The 27,035-nt window shown below is 40.3% G+C and overlaps 1 protein-coding gene across 1 annotated transcript in view; it reads left to right on the top strand.

The window, feature by feature from the left end:
- Window positions 1-27,035, top strand: part of MFSD2B (MFSD2 lysolipid transporter B, sphingolipid) — a 37,084-nt gene that overhangs the window by 5,726 nt on the left and 4,323 nt on the right. The window contains exons 3-11 of the mRNA XM_036380614.1: window positions 3,779-3,903; window positions 7,322-7,445; window positions 8,629-8,707; window positions 12,384-12,553; window positions 16,800-16,890; window positions 16,986-17,107; window positions 19,526-19,609; window positions 20,914-20,994; window positions 26,323-26,432. Coding sequence (XP_036236507.1) covers window positions 3,779-3,903; window positions 7,322-7,445; window positions 8,629-8,707; window positions 12,384-12,553; window positions 16,800-16,890; window positions 16,986-17,107; window positions 19,526-19,609; window positions 20,914-20,994; window positions 26,323-26,432 — 986 coding nt within the window. The remainder of the gene's footprint in view (window positions 1-3,778; window positions 3,904-7,321; window positions 7,446-8,628; window positions 8,708-12,383; window positions 12,554-16,799; window positions 16,891-16,985; window positions 17,108-19,525; window positions 19,610-20,913; window positions 20,995-26,322; window positions 26,433-27,035) is intronic.

The following is a 27,035-nucleotide window of genomic DNA, read 5'->3' as shown; positions in this document are numbered from 1 at the left end:
TCAAAATTCAGTGTCAGAAGTCGAAGAGTGTAAGATAGGAGACATATGAAAACATTAACAGCGTGATGCTGAAGTTTTGTTCAATTGGTTTAGGTTAAAAATCAGTCCAGTTGCAACCAGTAGCCACCACAATCTTAAGCTGTGCCACAGGAAATATAGGTTGGATATTAGGAAAAAGGTTTTTATGGAAAGAGTGATAAAGTTCTGGAATGGTCTGCCTGGGGAGGTGTCAGAGGTCTTTAAACCCCTCCCTTTTTAAAAAAAGACTGGATGTGGCACTTAGGGCTATGGTATAGTTGAGGTGTTAGGGCTGGGTTGGACTCTATGATCTTAAAGGTCTCTTCCAACCCAGTGATTCTGTGATAATTTCACACAATTTTTATTTTGTTTGTCTAAGGTAATTTTGTGGCAAATAAAGCTGAGTTATCCTTCCTGAAGGTTCTTTGCTTCCAGTTGCTCTCTGGTGCAGAAGCAGACCTGGTGAAACAAAGCATTAGGAGTCATCCCATTCATCTGACTTTCAGCTGCTCCAGCTAGATTTCAGAACAGCAGAGTCACAAAGAAAATCAATCCATAAGCAATTTTTACTGTTCTGTATTTTCTTGTATGCATGCATGGTAACTAGGACAAGGTACTAGGATAGAAAAAAGGATTTTAGGAAGCTGAGGTCAAATTGCAAGGACTGTGTGAACAGCTGTGAAACTACACGTGGGACTTCAGCACTGATGACTGTTCCTATTGGCTGGAAAAACCAGGATGTTCTGGGTCAGATATCATTACCCATTTGCTGTCTAAAGACATGATATTGTTATTGGAGGTGTCCAGAAGTTTGGTTTTATGGTTTTCCTGTAAAAGTCTGGTATTAAAAGCTGACTTGTAACTTGATAAAATTTTCAACACAGTAAAGTGTGCTGTACAGCTGAGATCATCTTGAGTGCATTGTTTTGATCAAAGATGTAGATGTAGAAGATGTAGATGTAGAAAAGGAGCCAGTTTTGGACAGCAGTGCCCAAGATGTCGAGTGGATGGTGTGGAATCTGAGGAGCTGGAGGTGGAAAAAGGAGCTTGGGGGTACAGCAGGGAGTTGGAACAGCTCTAACTAAAGCTGTTGCACACTGACATGAAGGATGGCAGTGCAAACCATTGGAGATGATGAAGCAGGAACTAAATTAGAAAGCTTCTAACACCATTTCCCCAGGGTGCTTAGAAGTATGGCAATTTCCCCATTCTTTGCTTGTCACAGAGACTGAAAATTCTGGAAGCAAGGGACTGATCCTTCCTGTGTTTGTGTGCAGTGTCCAGAAAGCTGGGATCCCATCCATGCATCTTTGGGCACTAGCTAAAAAAGTTACAACAAAATAATTATTTTATTAACAAGCTTCTACTGAAACCAAATAATTTTGCTTAATGTTGGTGGTGATATACTTACACTTTCATTAAGGGGCTTAATTATTTGTTCCCTGGTGGTTTAATTTGTTCTTTGTAGTAGTCCTGCAGGGACAGGATTTATTTCAAGGCCTGATAAATAGGTCTGAAATCCTGTGCTCTTTCCCATACATTTTCAGGGGAAAGAATGTAATTATATAGTCACTGCCTGGATTTATTTCTTGCCCACTTAGAGAGCAGAATTGTTTTAGCTACTTGAGAGAATGTAAAAGTCACCAAGTGTAATCTTTCATGCATAATCTGGATCTTTTCTAAGAAAATTGTATTTTCTATTAATTTTCTGTAACTTCCAGTTTTTCAATTTGAATTCCTTGTTCCACCTAAGTTACCTGTGTAGACTACAGACATAAATGGAACTCCAAACCACATGGGATCCTTGAGACAAATTTGTAGAGGACACAAAAATTCTCTGATTAAAGGATCCTGGTCTTTATTCCTTTTGAGATGGGTGAAGTTAGCATATTTTATCTTGTATTTTATTAACACTGAGAAGTTTCTGGCATTGATGCTGACAGACACTGTCTAGATTTAGGAGATAAGAAAATGCACCCAAGAGATGTATAAGCCCAAATCAATGACAAAGTCAGGGTGACCATACACATTCCACTTCTAACATGAAAGAGGTTTTGCTTTTTCCTCAAAGCTTTCTTTCACAAAATGTCCGAACAAAATACAAATCTGGAACACACCTAATTTGTAGTTTTTTGTTCTTGTCCCCCTCATAAGTGCAGTATTTCAACCCCTGTATCTTTCTGACTGCTATTTTGTGCTTATTTTGGCTGCCCTGTCTCTTGAGGAGCAGTAGTGGTCTGTGGACAGTCCTGGTGCAGCCCCCACAGGGAGTTTGTCTCAGGGCTGGTGGGCTGCTTGCCACCCTTTGGTGGCTGTGGGAGGGCACAGGCCAGCTAAGGTGGATCAACAAGAAGGTGGGACACAGTCCTGTGCTCATCCCAGCTCCATCCCACCACGCAGCAGTGGAATGGAGAGCCACTGTTGTTATCTGCTGGACACTGCCATTCCCAATCCTTCCCCGTTCACAGACTCTCTGGGGTGGAGTGTGTGTCTTGGAGTTGGTGGTGACAGGAACATTGGCTGCCACTGCAATTTCACCTAATTTGGGTTAAAATGTAATGGGTGTGATGTTGGAAGTCTGTAGCACCTGCTTTTTGTGCTGGTCATCCAGGACATTCAGAGATCACTGCTTCCTTCTTTCACCTCTGAGAGAACACTTACAGCAAATTCTGCAGGCCGGGCACCTGCACCAGCTGCATTCCTGGTGCTGCTGCCTGGGAGACAACATCCTTTGTAGGAAAGCAGGGGGTACCTGCTCAAGCTTGGTGTTGCATCAGCTGTGTTTTCCAGGCCTTTGGAGCACTGATATGTTGAAGCACAGAGATGAAGGGACCTTGTCTGCTCTTGCTGTTTAAGCCACAGAGACTCTTTCAGCAGCTTCTCTCAATAATTGATGGGAGGAACATTCACATTTATATAGGTTTCAATGACTTTTTTTTTTAGGACTATAATTGCAGTGACGTGAACTGAACACAGGGAAGAGAACCCACCTTTTTTAACCATTGTGTGATGGGAATTCCTAAGCTGTGTACAGATAAAAAATAACTGCCTTGCCTAGGATAAACCGCATTTCTATATAGGCACTAACGTATGGTCCACTTGGGTTAATTTCAGAGGTTTTCCTACTTGGCCATTTTGTTCTTTTGTAATCCATTAACATTTTTGAAGTAATATGTGATGGACAAGTGCTGGCAACTTTGATTTGAGCAGATGTGCCTTATGCAATTCACTTGTCACTGCTCAGTCCCAGGTGGATAAAGTCTGTTGTGCAACAACCTCTTCCTCAGCCCCATGCGACCAGTTGGTAGCCTTGTGATCTCAGGAGAGGAAAAAACATTGCTGCATGTAAACAACCCCCTCTACCATTTTTTTAGATCAGGTCAAGATAACGATATGGGGAGATGGAGATGTGTGGGGGGAAAGCAAGAGGGTAATTACAGAAGGACTCTGTCAGATTGTATGACTAAAACAAAGACTTTGCTATTTGACTGCTTCATTTTCCTCATCCCAAAGACATTCTGGATGTTTCCTTCCTTGCATTTTTCCCTTCTGATCCTTTAATTCACAACACCAATCTCAATGTCTCATTTGTTTGCTATGGGTAACCAATAGGAATTTCTATGATAGCAGCAGACGTGTTTTGTAAATGATCATTATTCTTTAAAACACTGAGGTGTTTTTTTTCTGGAAAGTTGCTTTATGCTGTTTCATTGTATTGTGAAACAATGGCTCTTGTTTACTGTATTCTGTCTACTTTCAGATTACTCCATTTCATGCCTCTTTGGTGCTGTTCATTGGCAAAGCCTCAGGTGCAGTTACCGATCCTGTTGCTGGCTTTTTTATTAGCAAAAGTAGATGGACAAAAATTGGCCGGCTCATGCCTTGGTAAGTACAAATGTGTACATATATTTACATATATATGTGAATATTGAGTGTTGTGATCATATAGCCACATCACTGAATTAGTCTCAGGGATTGTTTTCATTCCACATATATAAAATAAAAATTAAAAATTGCCATGTCATCTTTAGCTTGTTCACACATGAAAACACAGAAGAGATGTTTTATCACTGGAGATGCAAACAATTAAGCCAAGAGACTATTTTTAGCAAAACTCGAAGCTGAGGTCTAAAACTTTCTTAAATCTGTGGTTGAATTTTCATCTTTGTCTAGATTTGTTTTGTTTGACTTCACTCTTTCAGAAAGTTGGAACTTATTTCTACTTATGTCCTAGAGTGCCTTCACATCTCACAATCAGCCTTCCAGGAGCTCCTGCCCAGGCCTTTCAGTTCAGGGAAGGATGCATGCACAGCTGTAGAACAGATGTGTGCATGGGTGTGGAATAGATGTGACACCATGGCACCAAATGGCCCAGCAGCCAGCACTGCCATGGCACTGTGGGAGTGGCACTCATCAGAGTCCTGCTTCTCTTACATCTCATAGTCAGAAAAGTTCATTAAAAAACCACCATGACTCTTACAATGAGTCATGTAAGACTCTCATGAGTCACAAGATGCTGCAAGGTTTTGGATTTTTGTGAAGGAAGTGTGTGATGTTTCGCTGTGACATCTTACCTGCGTGCATGTGCTGTCCATGTGCTCCAAGGAGAGGTTGGAGCAATGAATGTTGGCCATATAGGAATGAGACTGACAAATGTGAAGCAAGAAAAATTGGAAAAGATTGAGCCGTGCTAGAGGAACTCACCTATGCCACAGGGCATGTGTTTGTTGGTTTTTAGTATTTTGGAAGCCAAGGGGAGATTGATGACTTTGTGAAATAGGGAGTCTTTCATCATTTTATCTCATACATTATATGGATGTATTTTAAATTAATTTCAAAATTTTAATTGATATAACCCACAAACTTGATTTACAACAAAAATCTAAGACTAAATGTGTCCTGAGCAAGGAAGTTGAAATTTCAGGGAAAATGAACACAGTTTTTAGCTGGTTCTTTTGCTGTTATGCAGTTTTATGGCTACAGAAACTTGTCCATGAGCAGCTTATATCTGACAAAATAGAGAAGGCAAGTACTCATTGGAAAAATGCTGAGATCAGCTGCTCTTGGCCCAGTAGACAGGGTCTTCAGGTTGAAGTTAAGCTTTTTGTCAAGACTCGTGGGAAAAGACGAGTTTACTGCTGTTTCTCTTTTCAAGATTTGGTTGGAGGCCAGGTAAGTGGTGTGGTTTTTAATGACCACTGAATTAACCAAGTAAAAAATCTACCCAAAAGGAAAACAATGGAATTTTTGTACAAACGCCACTAGAATTCTGATGCTTTTATCCCTTTTTCCCTTTTTTTAAAGTTCTCTGAAAATACAGCGAGTGCATGTGTTTATTGTTAGTGTTACATTGATGTTAGAATGATTCCTGTCCTAACACCAGCATGGATTTATCAGCCCTTTTCACTGTAAATCAGCTCCAGCACATCTTGCACTTCTTACAGGAAAAGTGCTTATCTAACCCCACCTTTCATCAAACAGCTGCTTTCTTTACAGGAGGATTTTGTCTGGATTTTTTTGGTAACACTAATATTTTCATGGAAATTCTGTTCCTAGACTTTGAGAGTCAGGCCATTTTTTTTTTTTTGTACAAAGCAAAAAATGTGTCTTCCCTTAGCTTAAAAATACTTCAGTATTTTGATTTTTTTCTGACTTCTTAACAATCTAGAATGAAGCAATGGATTTTTTTCGGTCAGAAAAGCTTGCCAGCAAAGCAAGAACCTTAGTAAGGGAGGTGAATGTTTAACTATTGCTTAATACTGTCCTCAATATAACACAAAGTCATCAATCACTTATTTAATGGCTTTAAAAGGCAGAAGCAGACATTGACTTGAAATACTGGTCTAACATTTTGTCAAAAGAGATAATAGCTGACAATCAGATATTCAGCAACTCCAGCAAGGCTTTGAAAACTCCCTGGCATTAGAGAAGAAAGGAGAATGTGGGAAAGGGGAGAACAATACCAAGAGGGTTGTTGCCAAAAAGTTGCATGAAAAAGTGACTGTGAAGATATTTAGTGTGATGACTGCCTGGACACCATCTGGAAGAGCTCATGCTTTTGGAGAGGAAGTAGATTCCCTGAGATGTGTTAGGAGTTTACCCTTGTTTATGTTTTCCATTGCTGTGGGTGAACTGTGGGCTGGGGACCAGAGGGGCAGAGAATACCAGAACCTGGCACTTTCCTGGTAAATGTTCAGCTCCCAGTGATGCTGTCCATCCCAAAGAGCAGTGTGGGAAAGCCATTGTTTTACTAAACTATTTACCCACATTACTCTTTTGTATTCCAGGTTTTCAGTTCACGACTGCAAAATAATCAGCTGACCCCCAATGTCAGTAGTGCTGTTGTGAAGGGATTAATCTGTTTTCTCTTTTATGTGTTTGGAAATTTTTTGTCAGGATCTTGGTCATCTAAATACATTGTTCAGTGCCTGATTTACAAGAACACAGGACAGGCCTAATGCTGCAGCTGAGACCTTTAGGAAATAACAGCATCTGACCAGTTCTGTATCATGGAGTTTGACAAATGCTATTTGCCTGAAATAGGTTTTAGACTAATTGCTTGTTAATGGCAATGCCTGGAGTATAAGTTTCTGTGGTTCTTTTTTTTAAGCCACCTTCCTCTCTGAAGATGATCCTTTTGTGTTTGAAGTGATTAGGAGTTAAATGGAGGAAATTATCATCTACCCAACTAGACACAGTGTAGGAGCTTTCACAACGGGTTGTCCATTGTCTCTTTTGCTTTTTTGAATGTTTTTAAGTGTATCAACATATTTACACTTGCTTGAAGTAGCAGTGAAGAGACTAAGTTCAGGGAGAAACCAAAGACACTAAAATTAGAAGGGGGAATCTCAATAATAAGTAAACTCATGTAAAAATTTCTGGAGTATGCAAAGACATGATGAGAGATCTTAGTTTTTAGTGATTCTTTCTAATAAATGTGTAATCTGAGAGATGTGCCAAGGAATGGTAATACAGGTGTGCTGTTACAGTGCATGTGAAAGGAAATTATGTCTCTTCTGAGTGGGATATTAATTTAAGTGTAGCTCTTTTCTTTCAGACTCACTGAGTTTTTTTCCTCTTTATGAAAGTATTAATCTGTGTATTTATATATTTTATATTAATATTAATATTTTATATTAATCTGTGTATTTAATGCACACTAAATTTTGATATTTAAAAGCATACATTACTGCAGTTAGAAAAACTGCACATAAATTGTGTTATATTGATTATTAGCAGGAAAATTTAATGTGCTTTGCTATCATATTTTAAGATTGTTGATGTGTGTTAATTTTCTTCTCAGGGTGCTGGCATGTACACCCTTCACAATAATCTCCTATTTTTTAATGTGGTACCTGCCTCCGTTTGTCTCAGGAAGAGTTGCTTGGTACCTGACTTTCCACTGCCTTTTCCAAGCACTGACCACAGTAAGTAGATTACAGGTCATGATGTTCTCAGCAGGGACTTGCTTGTTGTCTGTCTATATTAGAGCATTCATATTTGGTAAACTTGTTTTCACATTTTACTTCAAGTTCTAGTGAGTTTAAGGGACAGGCAGATGCCCTTTTATCAAACCATGCTGGTTGATGGTTTCTGCCAATGCTTTTTCTGGTAAATGAACTGCTAATTCATCCAGGTTACCTCCAGTGCCCTCAACTCATTCTTGTATAGATGTTCAGATTCCTAATTCCAGTTGGACATCCAACTTCTCATAACTTCTCAGGAGCAGATTAGGAATTCTGTATTCCTATGTTAAGCTTGAATATTTCCCTAAGTCCTTTATTTTCCCAGTAGAAAGATGGTCTTTCATAATTGTTTTAAAGGCATCCATAATTGTTTTAAATAATTTCTTTCCTCTTTCTTTTGAAAGAGAAACACAGGGTTTTCCTGGCCATTTTGAAAATGTACACACGTACCATTTTTGATGGAGGTGAACAGAAAATCATTTTGTACAAACATTGTGGGATGCAGAGTGCAAGACTTAATTTGGCTATAGATTTCTGGAGTGGTGGGAACACCACAGAGAACTTGGTTATTCAAGCAGGTTCACGTCCCAGTTCCACTTTGCAATGGTCTTAACTTATGCTTAAATTAAGGAGTGTGTGGTACAGTGGTGCTGAAAGAGTAGTTTTCACTATTAACTCCTGGATTTACATAATTTGACAGATATTTGAAATATTTTGGGTATTTGTATAGTCTTCTGGCTTGAATAAAGTGGAAAAATGTATTTCTTCTTTATGGCTTGACTTCCTGTTAGTTAGCTCAAGCTAGGAGCACAATAGTGTCCTAGTGCAAAGAAAGCAAAGTTCTTTTGAGTCTCTCGGTGAAGGATGTTTTCCCAAGGAAACTGAAGGAGCACAACATCAAGGTAAACTCTCTGGGTATTTTATTATTTATTATTTGTATTCTGAGAGATACTTTTTTCCTTTTATATGCTTTTCAAACCAGAAAGAAAAGGCAAGTCTTTGTGTTAAAAAATTGGTTGAGGGTTCTTCATGTTCTGAATGAATGTTCTAAATTATTTCCAAGGTCCCATTAAACCATTTTCTTGGATATCAAAGGAATACTGCAGTTTTACTCTGACATTTCCTATGTTCTTTCTTTCCATAGTTATTCCAAGTACCATACTCTGCCCTCACCATGTTTCTCAGCACGGACCAGAAGGATAGAGATTCTGCAACAGCATATAGTGAGTGTGATCTGGGCTCTCTCTTGGGGATTGGGCTGAATTTTATTGAAAATACTTAATCTATAGGAAGTTCTAGTGATTTGTGTCTCTAAACTGGACTTCTATAAGAATGTTTTAATATGTGATGAAAACTAATTTGTCTTCAAAGGAATTGCATTTTTCTAGTTAAATAGGAGATGTTAATATTTAATAGTTTCAAATTGTCTGATCAGCTATAAACTCTTTTTGGTTTATTGCTAGCCAGAGGAAACAATAAAAAAATCACTCCTAACCAAGTCAGGGTAAGGAATAATGATTTCATTTCAAGGTGATTTGTAGGGGAAAAACCAAGAAACATTCAATTAAAGAAAGTACGAAAGTAATTTTGAGGAGTTTATTATTTAGGTTTTGTTTGGGGTTTGTTGTTTTGTTCTGTCACCTTCTTTTTTTTAGTTCATATTTCCTTAGATTTATGTGTTTTATGTTATAAATTCAGATGCCAAACCTGTTTTCTCAGAAAAAAATTTGAGAACTCATAGAACCAAGACACCTAACCTCACCAAAAAGGAAAGTAATTTTGTGTGCATGTTCACACCAACTGAAATATGTTTTTTCATTTCATTTGTGTTTTTTAAATTAATTCTGGCATACACCAGGTAGTTTAAAGGCAGATCTTTTTGTAATACAGCTAGCACTCTGAGTGTATTAGTTAAAAGAATGAGGCTTTCCAGACCATATCTCTGGCTCTTCAACAACCAAAACCAGACAAACTTTTAGCTTTGAAGCAAATCAATCAGACAAAAAAAAAGTGCAGTGAAAATATTTTCAAGATTTCCTATATAGATCACAAATTGAATGCAAGAACAGTTTCCTCCCCTCCTACTCTCTTCAGCTCTGTTCTCGTGCCTTCTTTACTGTGTAACTGCATTAAGCAAGATAAAGAGAAAAAAGTCAAATATTACATGTAAGACTTCTCTATGTCTTAACTTGTCCTTAAAGTGTTGCTTTAGAATATCTTTTAGGTTTTTTTGTTGCATTTGTTTTCTCTTCCTGTCAAGATTCCTTTTCTCTTCCATTAGTCCTTCTAACCCTCGACATCTTTGATTATGTTGAAACACACAGAGGCACAGTGAAATAGTGAGAAGAACTGAAAATGTAATGTCAAAAATTCTAGATATGATATCCCCTGAGCAACCCAATCCCTCTTCAGAGATATGGAACTGTTGTAATTTGCATTACCATCAACTATATCTTTAAGAAAAAGTCTGGACTGGCAGTCATAGAACGGGACTAAACAGCAGGAGATTCCAGTTGTGTTATATTCTTTGGCACTAACTGTATTCTGAGTCATCTGGCCTAAATTCTAACTAAATCTACGTACCTAGTGTTTTCTATTGTCTGGTTTTATGTCTTCAGAGGCTCTGATCCAAATAAATGTGCTTTCTGATCTGCTAGTCCCATGCAGGGCTTCACAGGCATGTGAAACTTGTACTCATAAAAGCTGTTGAACTCCGTGGCTGAGAGGTGTCACACATTTATGGTGTCATTTATTGTTCAGAAAGGGTTTAACTTTTGAGTGTACAGCTGTTCTCCTAAACCAAATTAAAGTGGTGGAATGAACCATAGTTTTGACTTTTCAAATGTTGGTATTTTTGTGCGTGCTGATATAATATTTGTTTGGAGCAAAGGGTTCTTGTAATGGTTAAGCTTATGTGAGAACCTTTTTCTTTACCTTTTCCTTTTTTGGTAAGTGTTTTACTTAAACACTTCTGCCTCTCTTTGGGCTTCATAGAGAATTCTTCCTGTTAACAGACTGTCTTGGATGCAGTCAGTTTTTCAGGCATTTCTTCAACTGTAAAAGAAAAACAGCTGTGTCATATGAAGTGTGTGCTTAAGAATAAGGTTGGGATCAGAGGATCCATTACCCTCTGCTGGAGACAAGCAGAACTGCTTATTATAAATTTTATTCTGCTGCTGCTATTGATGCAAGGTAGAAATACTGGATTCCAAAGTTGCTTTCACATAACTCCTACTTATATTCTGGTCAAAATATAACCTACTTCAGGATACAATCTGCTGGCAGATCAGCTTTCTTGGCTGGTGATGGAAAGTAATACATCATAAATTCTGGGCACATAAGAACTTTGAAGGATACCTGCTCCTCAGCTCTTGCTACTACTTAGAAAATAGTTTCACAGTGGTTGTATTTCTGGTGCCTGTAATGATGCTTCTGGGTTTTATTCCATACAAGTTCTTGATAAAATGCAGATGTAGAGCCCTAGACAAAGGTTATGAATGTGTAGGTGGTGTTTGAATGAAAGGTGTGATTTGAGTGCATTGCCTTTGTACTGAGTTTGGAAGCTCTGCAACGCCCAACTGAGACCAGTTTGTGTCCAAACACTTCAGACCAGGCTGGAGTTCGATTTCCACCATCTGCCAGGATTTTTGTGTGCATGGACTGAATTGCAACATTGCTGGTAAGATTGGATGTGAAGTTTGGGGAAGGGGCTTTTTTTACTTCCCATTGGTTTAAATTAATGTTGCATGGCACCTCTGATTTTCCACTCAAAAGCGTTTTCAGTTTGAAACAGCTGTCACATCCCAGAAGGAGCATGATAACCACCAGGACACAACCTGCTCTGGAAGCATCCCTTCAGAATCCTCCATGGTGCTTCTCAGAAAAGAACATATGACCCTGGGAGCCACTGAAAGAGGAAAAATAGAAAAAAACCCTGAAGTTTGGGTCAATGAGAAGTGCATTCCCTCACAAATGGGAAGACTTTTCCCCCAGCTTTAATCTGTTCATGCATTCAGCCCTAATGTATCTTTATGCAAAATGCGTAAACAGTCTCTGGAGCTAGGACAGGAATTCAGTTTATCTCCTGGCCATGGGGATGCTGGATATGGCCATATTGCAGGGAAACAGGCACAGCAGGCTTGAAATCCCTCAGGCTGAGGAGGGTCTAGAACCTAAATTTCCTACCATTTGCCTTAACACAGCTGCAACACCTGGTCAGGTTGTTGATCGATTTCACAAGATGATGCCCATGGTTAGATTTTTGTTTTCCTAAGTGAAGGCTTTGGTTGGTTTGATTTAGATGATCCCTTTTTCTGGTGAGAATTAGTGATCTGAATTGTTCTCTGAGGTTGAGGTAGATAGTTCTGCCTGACTCTGGCCCTAGGCAATTAAGAACAGCACCCTCTGTTTCCAAGAGCTTTGTAGCTGTACTATTTCCATAAACCTGAGGCAAGTATCACTTTATTTTACAGTTGGAGGACTCCAAGGTCTGATTAGATAAGTGTTTCACAAGTTGCTGCCAAGTTTGAGATGAACAGTCTGATATCATGACTCCAAGACCTACTTTGGAAAAAATGGCATTTAAAAAGTAGTTCCACTCTGGTCCTCAAGATTAAAGATCTCCATGTTATCCCCTTGTGGCTCCTAATCTCAGCATTCACATTTCTCATGCAGCTTGTATAAAAAAGGCTCTTTCATGGATGTTTCTTCTCAAACCTGATGAGAAAATAAATTACAAAACTCTCTGCCCTTGAAATGTTCTATTACTGACCTTTCAGTTCTTCTGTTCTTGGCATTGCTCATTCCTGTGAGAGGAAATGATTTGATAACACTTCCCTTCAGTAAGACAGATGAGCAAGATTCCCAACCTCAGTGCACATTTGTGCTTCCATTCTTTAGGAATGACCATGGAAGTGCTTGGGACCTTGATTGGAGCTTCACTTCAGGGGCAGATTGTGGCCAGTGCTCATGTCTCTCCCCACTGCACTGTGAATCCCTCAGTAAACACCACTGACTCCTGGCATGACACTCCCAGCATTCCAGACCCCTCAGATCCTCTGTCTCATCAAGTAAGTGTCTGTGAACACACTAAAATATCCTATGGAGAAGGGTGGGGATGTTTCTCTAATACCAGATCATATCCAGCAGGATGAGTGTGAACATGACTCCCTTAAATCGATGATGCTGGAGCTCAGGCAATGACCTTGTTGCAGACAATGTTTTCCATCTTTGCTGTCCTTGCAAGCCCTCCTCAGTGTGACACCAGAATTTCTTTGAGGAGGTACCAAACCCATAAAGCAGCTGGGAGGGACATGGCCACCCTTCCTTTTCACTAGGGGCTGATTTACAGTTTATAGAAGCTTAGTAAGAACAGCACATTTTACCCTGCCAGAAACACTCCATCCAGTTCTGGGGACCCCAGCACAAGAAAGACTTGGATCTATTAGAGCAGAGCCAGAGGAGGGTCACAAAAATGGTCAGAAGGTTGAAAGACTTCTCCAGTGAATACAGGCTGAGAGAGTTGGATTTGTTCAGCCCAGAGGAGAGAAAATTCCAGGGAGAACTTATTGCAACCTTTCAGTACAAAAAGGGAATTTTTAAGAAAGACGGAAAAAACTTAAGTCCCACCCAACCCAAAGCATTCTATGATTCCATGAAAAAAGGGTGGCTACAGCAGGATCTTTCAGTTCAGCAACACTGATTTCTAGAGGAGTTACTACTGGAGATCTCCTGAACAGATTAATGGCAATTTTGTGAAGAAAACCAAGTCCTATTTGCAATCTGTACTTTTGTGAAGGTACAAAGCACTGTTGAAAGTAAATGATTGGTAACACCCCATTAGTGGGGGCAGATCTCAGTGGTTAACATGTGGAATGAACCTAGGGATCCATGCTTATTTATTTAATTTTCCATTACAGGTTTTTCCTGTAATTTTGCACAAATAATTTATTCTCCTCATACTTGAGTTTTATATTTTTTGAGAAACAAAGAAGGCTTTGTACCTGGGAGGAAAACCTAAAACCTGATCCAAACCTCAGTTAACACAATTTGATAGTGTTCCATTGTTTGCAGTGGTCTTGAAACAGGCCCTGAATTAAAGAATTACATGATGTAGTGGGTTTTTTTTCCTATGTCACTTGTGAAATCAGCAGATTGTTGGTTCCAATTTACCAATTGCTGGATTCATCCTTTCTTTTTATACTTTCATCTGTTGCTATATCAGTGCATTTACCAACCAGTATATAAAACACCCTATGAAGAGGGTTCCTTGACCTGAATCTAATCTCAAATGCTTGATGCAAATGAGGAAGTACATATCTGTGCTCTTCCTAACGCAGTGGAGTAGCTCCTATTATCATGCTTCAGCAGCAGTAAAATCACAGGCTAAGGTATGTTTTTATCTATGTTTTGGATTTGCATAGTCTGGCATCAGCACTGGTGGTCCAGGAAGGGGTCAAAATCTTGCCTCCCCCCATTCCCAGACCCCCTTCTTTGCCTCTGTGCCACCTGATCCTTCTTTTTTTGGCACAGGCCTCTCATAGAGCTGATCTGGCAACAGTCTGAGGACAGCTGGGCTGCTTCTCTAGGTGGCCATGCCATTCTTTGGTTGAATAATGTCTTTGGAGATGCTTGTTTGGTAACTTGTAGAGTGCGTTTTAATGAGACACAGAAATTCATCCTGCCTTCCTTTTTAGCTTCTGGGACAACGGTTTGATGTAGAGCACTACAGTGTTTATTACACCTCTGTGAATTGTCAAGACAAGTAGTTTGAAAAGTCATGGAGCAAGCTGAATTTCACTGCACAGCAGATTCCCTGTCTCAATCTTCTTCAGACTAAAATCCCCAATTTCTATTTTGAAACCTCTGAAATAGCTTTCAAGGGGAAAAAATACACAATCTTGATTTATTTCCTTTCTGCTTAACCATATGTGCTTTCCTGTCCTTTTTGAGGTAGGAGGGAAATGGAAAAAGAAACTTCACAATGGCTTGAATGTCAAGTCGTTTTCTAATTTGAAAAACTAGCAAAAATCCATAGTCTAAAGTAGCCAGAGTTTATAGGTAGAGGCAAGATCTTTCATTAAACTAGATACTAAAACTAGGAAATTATGGGAAAGTTTTTAGACACAAACATTTTTCAGATCCTGAAGCTGCAGTGTGACTGGAAACCTGCCCTTTGTTCACACCACACAGCAGAACATGCACCTAATTAATTGCACAATAAAGAAGAGATCTTGATGGATCTTAATTTTGGTTGTATGGCTGATGGATATTAAGTTACGAGTTGAGGCAAGACTAGATTAATTGAAGACTCTCCATCAGGAAATATTTAGATGAGCGCAAATATTGACTTTCTTTTAGTAGCTATCAGGAGTATGACCCTGACTCTTTTTGTCACAAGGATTAATTCTTAGCTACTCAAGAGCACACCTAGTTTTAAAAAGCAATTAGTGAACAATTGGCATTATTTTGCTCCTTACTGAAAAAAAGGAAATGGAAGAAATGGTAATTTTTAAGCTCTCCTGAAGTTGTTACTATAAGCTTATAAATGGATCTTTATTACTGGAAACCAAATATGGGTATTGATAGAGTTTTGTTCAGGGTTAGAGAATCTTATCTGGCCGACCATGAATATCCTTGATAGTTTAAGCTCATTTAATGATGGCCTATGAAACACAACATTTAATTCAAATGTTTCAAGCAAACTAACAAATACATAACAACAAAATATGAAAATCATAAAGGAGTCCTGTTACTATCCCTTTTTTTAATCCCCTTCTCTCCTGCCCCAGCTTTATTTTAGGCCAAAATATGTTTGCTTAAGTGAATTCAGATATCGCCACTACTGCACTCTGTATTCTGTGCAAGCCATAACCAACAGTGTGAAAGTACTCTGTGACTTAATTTATAGGTCTGATATAAAAAACCCAAACCTTTATTCCGTATAAAGAATAGTCCTGCATTCCTGTTGTCATTATAGTGCAAGGGTTCCATATTGCCAGAGTTCCCTACCTCCTTGATGTTTCTTGTAGGCAGCTCCTCCAGGCACTGACTCTTCCTCATCCTCACAGCAGCCAACTGACTCCAGTTCCCTCAGCCAACCAATCCACTCTTTTATAACACTCTTCTGATTGGCTACAGCTGTGGCCTGTTAACATCAGGCCTGCTCCTAATCTTTAGTAATCAACCCAGCTGCAACTCTTTAGGGGATACGATTACATTCTATACCACCTTCATTTACTCATACTATATCCCCCTACACATTCCTTTATCTCACCATGTTATTTTCTGCATAAACATCTTAATAAAAGCTGTTTTCTTGAAAATTTTGTATTCTTACATGGTTCATCTGAATGCATTTGCACCTATACTAAGTGTCTTTATATTTTGAACTACATTCTTGTAATTGCATTTTTTTGCCAAATTCTTCTTAGACTTATAATAATTTCATCTACAAGATATAACCAATAATTTGGAATTCAGTTTTCATATCAAGTAATAATTGTTTTATAAAGCTCTATTAGCTATCTTTGATAACACAGTATAAGGTAAATTATTACATCATACTAAAGCAAAATATTTTTTAAAGCTTTAATTCAAAGTCAGTGTAATCAAAGTTAGAGACAGTAAATGTGAGATGGTGGTGTGGGAGGTATCCCTGGAGGCTTTGCCCCCCTGGCTAAAAGGAAGCAAAGATTTCTGAATATGCTTGGATATGTCACTAAATAACTGGGAAAACCAGCATGCAAGGTACCATACTCTCAAAACATTAGCATGTAAGTATGATTTCTAAAATTCATTATTATCATCATGTGTCATTATTATCATTATGTGTAAATGCAGAAACTGTAGTAACTATGTTTACCTCAGTACTGAGAACTCTCCCATGCACCATGAAATTCCAGATTGCAGTTTGTGTAGCCAGATCAACTGGACTTACTGAAAATTAGAATGTCTCTGTGGATGATGCATGGTTTTGATTAGGTGACTGTGTATGTCTGTGGTTAGTCTCAACATAAGCAAATTTTTAAAACATTCAGGTTGCCAACACAGTAACCTTTTTGTTCACTGCTTCTTATTTTTTTTTTCTTCAAGAAATATATATTTATATGCCCTGAATTTATCCTAAGGCAGGTGTGGTTTATAAATGAACTGCAGAAGTGAGCATTTTTCAGAGAGGCAGCAGATGCATTTGGCTGTATGTAGATGGGTATTTCTTCATTTGCAGGTGGCTTACCAAAAAGGGACTGAAATTTTCATAATGACTTTTCATTCTCCTGTCAAAATTTCAAATGTCTTTTTTTTTCCTTTTGAAAGGCCAAAGTTTACATGATTGCAGCAGGGGTCATAGCAGGTGTGTATCTCCTTGGAATTGTCGTTCTTTTTCTTGGAGTAAAGGAAAGGGATGGTAAGTTATATTTAAATATGCCTCAATTTAATAATAGTTAGTTCACATTCCTTTATTGAAAAGGTTTTTTATTTTATGTATTCTGTTTCTCTTAGATCCTTATGCCTTAAATTCAGACAGAGCAATTCCTTTTTGTAAGGGGCTTGCACTCACCATGAAGCATGGTCCATATGTGAAGCTTACAGCTTCATTTCTTCTCATCTCGACAGCAGTTCAGGTAACTTCAGACCCTCTCAGTCTGTCTGCTGGCCTCATTCCACTCCCAGCATGGGAGAGTCTGAAATGCAAATAACCTTTGGCTGGTGACTGGAGGGGTGATCTGGGGGGTGTTGCCTTCCCCTGTAAATCAGTAGGGAACCAGAATCCTCTTCTGGTGCCTGGGGTCCTGTGTGGCTGGAGATTGTTCTTACAAAGGAGGAGCAAAGCCAAAGTCATGACCATTTAAAGACTTTTTTTCCCTTTCTCTTCTTTTTTTTTTTTTTTTCATAAAAGGTGAAGAACTAGTCCTAGTGACCCAGTCTGGGTCATTCTGTGTTATCCATGCACAGTCTCCTGTGGTTTCAGTTGCTTAGAGAATGCTTTTTCTCTTCTGTCTGTTCCTCTCTCTGTGTGCCCTGTTTAAACTGTTGCCCCTCTCCTTTGTGGAGGTGACTGCTCTCAGATAGTGGCTGAACTGGGTCTTGTGGAGTCTTTTGTGGTGGAAGGCATTAGGTCAGAGTAAGAAGACATTCAGAGGCAGGAGGTCTCACCTGTGTCAGAGTTAGGTAGAGCTCATTTTGAAATGAGGACCTGCAATTGGATGTGGCTCTCATGAAAAGATGTGGTGCATCCTCCCGAAGAGAGGAGCTGTAGAAAAGCCACTCAGTAAGAAACCCTCACTCCCCATAAGTACAGCAGGCTTTTTAAGCCTGACTTTTAGCACATGTTCAATTCAGTAAATATATATTATTTTACTCTGAACTTGTACATAACAGTTGAAGTTTGCTTTATTTTGAAAAGCAAATAATTATTACATTTTTACCAAGAGACTCTTAGTCACATGAACCATTGATCAAAGGGAATAGCAGTACAGAAGGCAAGAAAATGACATGTGAGAGAGCAGTGCTGTGCTCACCAGCAGTCTTGGTGAATTATTAAGTTCCTTGGAAGGACTGCTTAAAAGTTTGTTTGCCAAAGAAGCACTGAACTTTTTTGTTGGCCTGGATTTGGGCACAGCATCTGCTAGTCCTTGCTGGAATACCCAAGGGTGAGAAACAATAACAGAAGTTATTTCTGCTCATGTCTGGGATCTGCAGGTACTGTGAGCAACTGCAGAGACAGGGAGGAGATGAAAGATGAAAGGTCCCTTATTGTCCATGTCCTTCCAGCATCCACTCAGCCAGCAGGGATATAGAGCACATCTGGTTGCTGGCAGCCAGCTACTTGCTGACAGCACCCAGAGAGGAAGAGATCATCTGTCAGTCCATATCTCTCTGTTTTGCTGTTTGTGCAGACTGAAGGGAAGGTGTGAGGGGAGGCAGAAGCTGGAAGCTCTGTTACTCCATTTGAGCCAGCATGAGCAGCCCTTGCTGCTGTTACTTGAGGGAGGGGCACTGATTTTGTGAAATTTAGAGAGTGGATTACTGCTCAGCAAAAGGAATAGGCAGGTAAAGATGCATTGGCTGTAATTCCAGAGTGTGATATCCTGTGTCTAAAATTAGGGCAGCATAAACAGGGACACAGACTAGCGAAGGGTTTTGTGGCAACAGAGACAGGATACAACCTTTTGGATATCCTAATTTGTATACAGGTGATTGGTCACCTGTAATCTGCAAGCACACAAAGGAAGCAAGAATTGATCGTGCTGCTGTGGCATGAGTATTAAATCCTCCTCTGTCACTCTGCTTCTGCAGAATTGCTGAAGCTGGCCCTCTATCATATTCTGGTGTTCAAAATCCCCCTGAGTTCTGCAGAAGCATGGTGGTGGCAGTGGCTTCACCTGTCATATAACACAGTGCAGTTAGATCCTCCCATATGATGAGGATTCAGATGTAGAGAGATATCTGACCCAAAGCTGCACTCCATAGCTGAGGGTGCATACAAAACCAGCTGCTTTACTACAGGAAGTTGGCAGGAGTGTTATTACAGCTGCAATGTTACTTGTTTTGGAGTCAGAGCTTCTGGAGAAAGATTTATGGCCTTGCTGGGGAAGAGAAAGGACAGTTTCTTGCAGTAGCCTGCAGCTGAGACAACACAAGGCAACTGGGACATGGGGAATAAAGCCTCAAGACAGAATCCTTTCATAGGGCCATTTCTGTTCTGGTCAATTTTATGCTCTGTTAGGTGTGGCTTACCTCTTGCTTGCCCCAGAATTACTGGCAAGTTGTTCCAGTGATAATGGGACAATTAATGCTTCTTTAAATTGTTGCAAACAAGGGAAGAATGAGACTCCCAAACTCTACATTTAATAAATCATATTTATATATTTAACTAACAGAGTTATAAATAAATATATTTAACTAATGTGGAGTTATAACTAACACTCCATGTTAGTTAAATATACTATATTTAACTAACATGGAGTGTGATGCAATTTTTGTCTTTTTAAAGTTTTCCTTTGTCTTTTGGTGGTCACCAAATGTCTTAAATTCGACAGCTGGAGCAGGGAAACTTTGTCCTGTTCTGCACTCATGCTGCCGGCCTCCGCAATCACTTCCAGTATTTGGTGGTGACCATCTTGGTGAGTTGCACTTCTCTCCCAAATGTTACCAGGTTTTCACTGGGCTTTGGCACAAAATTACAGAAGGCAAGAAGAGTTTTGTGTCTCAGCAGAGCTGTTAGGAAGCTACACTATCTTTTGCATTGTCTGTTTGAAGTAAAGCTGGTGTTCCCTACTGCACTTCTAAAAAAATAGTGGTTGGCGCTTTTAATTCATTCCTTGTTGTTTTTACCTGTAAGCCACAGCTTCTATAAAAGGCAGAAGCTGCTTCTAGAAAGGAGGTTTGGAATTTTACCTCCTTTGTCCCTTTCCCCAGTCCTATGTGCTGAAAATTAAACAACCTCAATTTGCATATTCATACACACGACTCCTCTGGGCTAGGCAGCTTGCAAGGATAAATATTTAAAATACCCAGAAATACGAAGATTCCTCTCTAGAGCAATTGGCAGTGTGACAAAAAGATCCTTTTACAGAATCATTTTCTTAACATGCAGACGTAGAATTCTGCTTGCTTAGGTGATACTTATCCTTTCCCACATTGTAAGACGTATCTTTCCAAAACCATTAAAAACAAGATGTTGGAGAGGAAAAGAGGAGTGCTGGGTATCTTAAGGCTCTGTAAGTGATGGTCACCAAGAAGAGAGACAAGAGACAGTAGAGTACTTACTTAAAGTAAGTAAAAACTGAAATATAACTAACAATTAGATGACATTTAAATAAAGGTCAAGTGTAAGGCTGCCATTAGTAGCAGTACTTCAGTGCATAGGTGAATGACATTGCTTGTGGTTGTTGCTGCTATGGGGGAGTATTTCAGTGTCTGAAACAATAATGTCAACTGCAAGCAACTATTTCTCTTACAGATTGTTCCTAAGAAGGGACACACAGTATGGAATGTACTCTTAAGTGTATCTTAGGAAAGGTTTATCTTGCACTTCAGCTTTATTCCTGTACCATGGGGTAGAGCTAAGTTCACTCATAATTTGTCAGGTTCAGGTAGTGTGGCAAAAGGCATTAGCACAAAGTGTGGCTGTTTGCAGTATGTTTGAACTTTAATGAATGAGCACAGCTTTGACTGCTGTGGTTTACATTAGAAAAGGAAATTTTAAAACACTATCTTCTGAGATTTGACTGTGGAAAACCCTCTGCTGGATAGCTTAACAATGAATTTTAAAAAGTCAGTCAAAGGATGAGGAGAAACAAGAATCTGCATGTTCACCTTCCTTTCAGGCTTTTATGTACTAGACAAAAAGATGTCTGTGAGCTCTAGAGCTAAAGAAGACAGTGGAAGTAAGCACAGTACAGATACGGGTTTTTGTCCCTTGTAGGTATCAGCAGTGGTGAGCGTTCCCTTCTGGCAGAAGTTTCTGCAGAGATTTGGCAAGAAGTGTGCAGCATGTGGGATTTCGGTAAGCAAATCCTCTGAGAAATAAAATTCTGCTTTTGCTCATTTTGTTTGACAACGAGCCACTTCAGGAGCTCTTTCAAGTGCTTATAACATCAATCTATGTGAAATTTGCTCCGTTCCAGAGTTTGTTTTAAATCACTGTACCAAATTTCAGACAGATTCCAAGTTTCCAAGGGAAACTTTAGAGAAATGGATTGATGCCGGAGGGAGGTCCCAGTTTATTTAAGAATCTGCACAAATTCTCGTCATTTGAAGCTCTCAGAACTGAGCTTCAATGAGGTTTTATAAATTCAGATCTGAGTTGCCTAGTGTTGACAAGTTACCTGTTGTGCAAGGCTTGTTTTGTCTTTGTTATATGGTGCTGAGGTGTCTGTAATTCAGTCTCACAGAAGGAAACAAAAGTCTGTTAGACACCCCCTCTAGGAGCATCCACATCCCTCTGAATAGGGAGGGACAGTTATTAGTGAAGTAAAGAAAAAGGTGACCTAGCTGAGGAAAGAAGCCTAGTTTAACTCTGACACATCTCTGCAAAGCCAGCTCAGTGAGCCTGCCCTTGTCACTGATGGATTATTTTAAGTCCCTTACTTAGTGCAGACAGCAGCAATTTTCTGTCATCATCCTTGGTGAGTTATTGTATAGGCCTGTTCCTCTCCATTTTCCCCCTGTTTACCTTCAATTACTTATGAAAGAGGAAAGAAAAATTGCCTTGTGCACAACAAAGCAGGAGGACTTGAAAAATCCAGACCAAAGCTATATGTCAAAATTTAAACAAAGCTGAAAAATTTAGGTCTGGTGACAGAGTTGAACAGTTATAATTTTTGGAATTAAAATCTGTTTTGTAATGACTTCCAGAGAATCAGAAGTAACTTTAAAACCCAAGTTCCAAATATGCTGAATTGTTATGTGTTTTGAAGTAGGCATCTGGAATTCGAGCCCCATCCTTATTTCTTTTTACCACTTTAGCAAAGAGAATTGCCAAAAGCAGTATTGGCCCATTGACTAGACCTGGGAATGCAGATTTCCTCCTTAGGAAATCTACTCCTCTGTCTACTTGGCCACAAAAAATGCTTTCTTCAACCAAGTTGGCTCTATAAATTTAGTTTTACATGACTGGAAAGCCTGTCAGCACCTCTGTAAACATGGTTTAACTTAATTTTACAGTTGAGTTCCTTGACTGTTATGGTCTAAGTGGGGGATGGATTGAAAAAAAGCCACCTCTCTGTTTCACCTTGGAGACATTTCTCAGGGGACTCAGTGTGTGCTCAGTGATGGATTTTGTGTCTGACAATGCATCACAGGAGCTTCCTACCCTACCACCTTGTGTGATCTGTACAACTAATCTGTACTCTCCCACTATGAAATACAAGCACATCATTTAAGGCTCCTAGGTTTGTCATTGGGGAATGTTCTACTGGAAGGGGAGACAGGGAAGAAAACTTTTTTTTTCTCTAAAACCTCACTCAGCCTTCAGGGTGAACATGTGATTGTAAATTCAGTTTCCTGGGAAAAAAAAGTCACAGTTCTCCAGACTAATATTTCCTGTTAAGGTGAGTCTATGTTGAAGAGAGACCTCAAAGAGTTTAGAAACTGGTAGATAAGCAACAAGAATCTTGGGTTTCTTCCACTGATATTTCTCCCTTCTTACCCATTCCCCCAAAAGAGATGACCAGCAAGTCTAGCTACTGATTAAGTATCTCAAGTTTCTAGAAGTTTAAAACCTAGAATTTCTGGAATTATCAGGAATTAGCCTGCTCACAAGCAGGATCCTTGGGAGGATAGGAAGAATGCTATCAACCAGGTTGGTGCACAAGCTGGAAATTATTCTCTTCTGTTTATTTCCTTCAGCTTCCACGTGCTGTGTTCATTTAGGTGTCTGCTCTGCCCTCACGGGGCAAACACTGAACTTACACTCAGTGAGTCTCAGCTGGTGACAGGAGGTGAAGTTGTCAGGAGAAATTTTAACAAGTGTGGCATCTTCTTGGTTCATAGTTTTGGCAACGTGTCTAAAAGCAAAGACGGCTCTCTCCCACAACTCTAGCTTCCATCCTAGCCAATAATATCTTTTGGCCATGGGTTTTGCAGGATTTAGTAAAAATAAGAGCACCTCCTCACAGATATGCAATTGTTTATTTGCCATCTATGAGCACTGTGCAGCATGGAGAGACAGCTTTGGATGAGTCCTGGCTCTGCAGCCCCATTTCCACTCTCCCATCTTGTTTCCACTCACATCCTCCCTGCACCTTTTCCTGATTTGCCCTTCATACTGTGCTGCTGCAGAGACCAGTGCCAGCCTCAGCATCCCAGCAGGGTCAGCTTGCATGGCGCTGTCAGGGCACGGATGGAAGGCACGGGATAACTGTGGGATGTTGTTTATAACTCAGAGGGCAGCAGCCCTGTGACAAGGGAGCAGATGCCAATAACAGAGTATTTGCTTTACAAGTAAGAAAGAAGGAGCTGCATTAGCTGTTTATTGCAGTGGGAGCACTGCCCCCATGACTGCACTGCCACTGCATGAGGGAGGCTTTAGGCCATTGTAACCTCAGTCCTGCTGGCCCTGCTTCTCTTCCTCTAGGAAATTACAGTTACAATTATTATTATTATTATTGATCTAGAATTTTGTTTAAGTGCTTTGGTTTCTGAGTGGGTGCCCCATGTGGAGCATAAGGCAGTCATAAAATTGCTTATAGACAACATAAAATCTGATATTGCTGGAGTGCTCTCTTGTGGTGAAATAACGATTTTGCCACAACACTGGGCTAATGCAAGGATTATCTGCCCGTGCTAGGAACTTGCAGTCAGGAAAGGTTATTTTTTGCCTCCTTAGCTTGGGAGCAAATGCTTTAGATGGGAAATGCATTTAAAACATAAACATAATGGATTAGACTGCAGGACTCCCAGAATCACTTATCAAACAGAACTGTAAATAGCAATGCTTTGGGGAATCACTCTCTGTGAAAGCTCTTCTCATGCCCTCAGCTCCCAAGCTGCACGTATAGAGGATTGAAACACTTAATGTTAAACTAATCCCCATCATTAAAAAGCCCTGTAGATAAGCCCCTGGCTCTGGATTCTACATGTGTTGCTGTGCCTGTGGTTCACAGGCGTGGGAGATGGACCATGTGATGGGTATAGGACAGCTGGGCAGTGGCATTCAATCAGCATTTTAAAAAGTGGATTTTCAGTCCTGTAAGCCCATTGCTTCAAGTTGAAGTTGAAGAAATCTAGTGACTATAACTACTGCCAGAAAATAAATCCCAAGCATCCCAAATTAATTTGGTTTTGAGGGTAACCTCTGTGGCTTGTCATGCAACGTCATGAGTGGATCCGGCTGTGGGGAGTGGAGTGAACCACTCTGACTTTTGGGTTTATTTATTGCTGAGTATGTATATGGCTTTAAAGAGGTGATTGGAAATGAAAGCAAATTCTTCTTCATCAGGACTGAAGGTGATCTGTGAAATTATCTATGTACAGTTTAAAATGACCATTGAAGTCCTGCCACTACCCTTGAAATGCAGTGTGAGGATTTTTTAAGGCATTGTCTCTAATAATAAATTAAATAGTTCCAGTGGCCTAGAATAGAAATGGACATTTGGTCATCTCTGTTATTTAACTGGCAGAAAAATCTTCACCCAAGCTGATTAGCAATCTCCTGAGAATTATCAGTGTTCATGGATAAGGGAAGAGCAACTGAAAGTGTCTAGCTGAACTCGTGCAAACCATTTTACACTGTCCTGCATGTCATCCTTGTCTCTAAGCTGGAGGGGCATGGATTCAGTGGATGGACCATTCAGTGCATAAGGAATTGGCTGGATGGTGGCAAAAGAGCTGTGGTCAATGACCCAAAGAGTTCTGGTCAATGGCTCAATGTCCAGGTGGGGGCCAGTGAGGAGTGTCATCCCCAGGGGTCTGTACTGGGGCCAATGAGGAGTGTCATCCCCAGGGGTTTGTGCTGGGAGTGGTGCTGTTCTACATCCTTGTCAGGGACATGGAGAGAGGGACTGAGGCACTCTCAGCAGGTTTGCTGGTGACACTGAGCTGTGTGGTGCAGGTGACATGCTGGAGGGAAGGGATGCCATCCTGAGAGGCCTGGACAGTTTTGAGAAGTGGGACTGTGGGAACCTCATGAAGTTCAGCAAGGCCAAGCACAAGATCCTGCATCTGGGTCAGGGCGATCCCAGGGACAAAACTAGTCTGGGCAGTGAATGGATTGAGAGCAGCCCTGAGGAGAAAGAAATGGGGGTGTTGGTTGACAAGATGATCCAGATGACATTGTTCAGCAATGTGAACTTGCAGCCTACAAAACCAAATGCTTCAAAGTCAGTGTGGGCAGGAGCTGGGGGAGAGGATTCTGCCCCTCTGCTCTGCTCTCATGAGACCCCTCCTGCCATGCTGCATCCAGCTCTGGGACCTACAACCTCAGAAGGTTGTGGGCCTGGTGGAGTAAGTCCAAAGGAGGACTGCAAAAATAATCAGAGGGTTAGAGCACCTGTCCTATGAAAACAGGCTGAGAGAGCTAGGGTTGTTTAGCCTGAAGAAGAGAAGGCTCTGGGAAGACCTTAGAGCCCCTTCCAGTGCCTAAAGCAGCTTCAAGAGAGCGGGAGAGGGACTTCCTACAGGGGCATGGAGTGATAGGACAAAGGGGAATGGCTTTTACCTGACAGATAGGTAGATTTAGATTGGACACTAGGAAAAAATTCTTTACTTTGAGGGTGGAGAGGCCCTGGCACAGGTTGCCCAGAGAAGATGTGGGTGCCCCGTCCCTGGAAGTGTTCAAAGCCAGGGCTTTAACATTTGGATGGAGCTTGGAGCAGCTTGGTCTAGTGGAAGGTGTCCCTGCCCATGACAGGGGACCTGGAATGAGATAATCTTTAAAGGTTCCATCCAAAACCAAGCCATTCTATTATTCTACCTAGCACAGTTTGGGAATCAACCGCTTTAGGGCTCTTCATACAAAGTATTTATATGGCTTTGGGTTTTTGGAGACCATGAGTGTTTAGAACTATGAATGTGGCCAGGATCTGTAAGTTGGCTTCAAGACTGGTAAATAGGCTCTTGGGTCTGTTTAATTTACTAGTTCAGTTGTAGCCCTAATACTGCTAACAGAGACAACACTACTATCACTTGTCCTACTTTTCTCCAATTATTCTGGGTAGTTAAGTACAGATTGGCTCAGGGCTTTTTGGAAATGCAATTTGACCAAAATACTGAAGTGTGAGACATTGCTGTGTGTGTACTGTTCTGTAACACAGTTTTGTATTTTGAAGGGAACAGTCTATATAACATTGAGCAGTGCATGCTGTAACTTAGATATAATGCTTTTCTTCTTCAGTGGATGATTCCTTTTGCAGTCATGCTAGTGACCATTCCAAACCTGATCCTGGCTTACTTCGTGGCCTTCGTCTCTGGTCTGAGCATTGCAGCATCTCTTCTGTTGCCATGGTAGGAGAATTTTACATTTGAGCTGGGGAATGGATGTATTTCTGCATTACATGTATGTACTACTGCATGGAATTTGCCTCTGAAAAAGGCAGAATATGGCAAGAGTCACTTCTTCTAAGAATCTTTTTTTGGTTTTGTAGTGGATGCTATATGCAGTGATACAAGCTTGGTCGCCCTGTTGTTAACATCCACTGTAGCTGTAGCTGCTTTTTGTACACAAGAGTATATAAATTAATCAATAATCTCAGTAGCTGTACAACGTGTGATAACATTACTTCAGGAATTATGAAGTTAGGCAAATCAATTAATGCTGAGCAATTAAGAATGTAACAGAGGACACATAAGGCAAACTATGTCTAACCTTACTTTTTATAAGGCCACGTACTTATAGACCAAGGGGTAATGGCTTTAAACTGAAAGATTATAGATTTAGATTAGGTTTTAGAAAGAATTTCTTTACTGTGGGGGTGGGGAGGCCCTATCACAGTTTGCCCAGAGAAGCTGTGGATGCCCCATCCCTGGAAGTGTTCAAGGTCAGGCTGGATGGGGCTTGAAGCAACCTGGGATAGTGGAAGGTGTCCCTGCCTATGGCAGAGGGCTGGA

Source organism: Molothrus ater, chromosome 3 (assembly GCF_012460135.2).
Source record: "Molothrus ater isolate BHLD 08-10-18 breed brown headed cowbird chromosome 3, BPBGC_Mater_1.1, whole genome shotgun sequence".
Classification (NCBI taxonomy): Eukaryota; Metazoa; Chordata; class Aves; order Passeriformes; family Icteridae; genus Molothrus; species Molothrus ater.
This window is presented reverse-complemented; position numbering and strand designations above follow the sequence as displayed.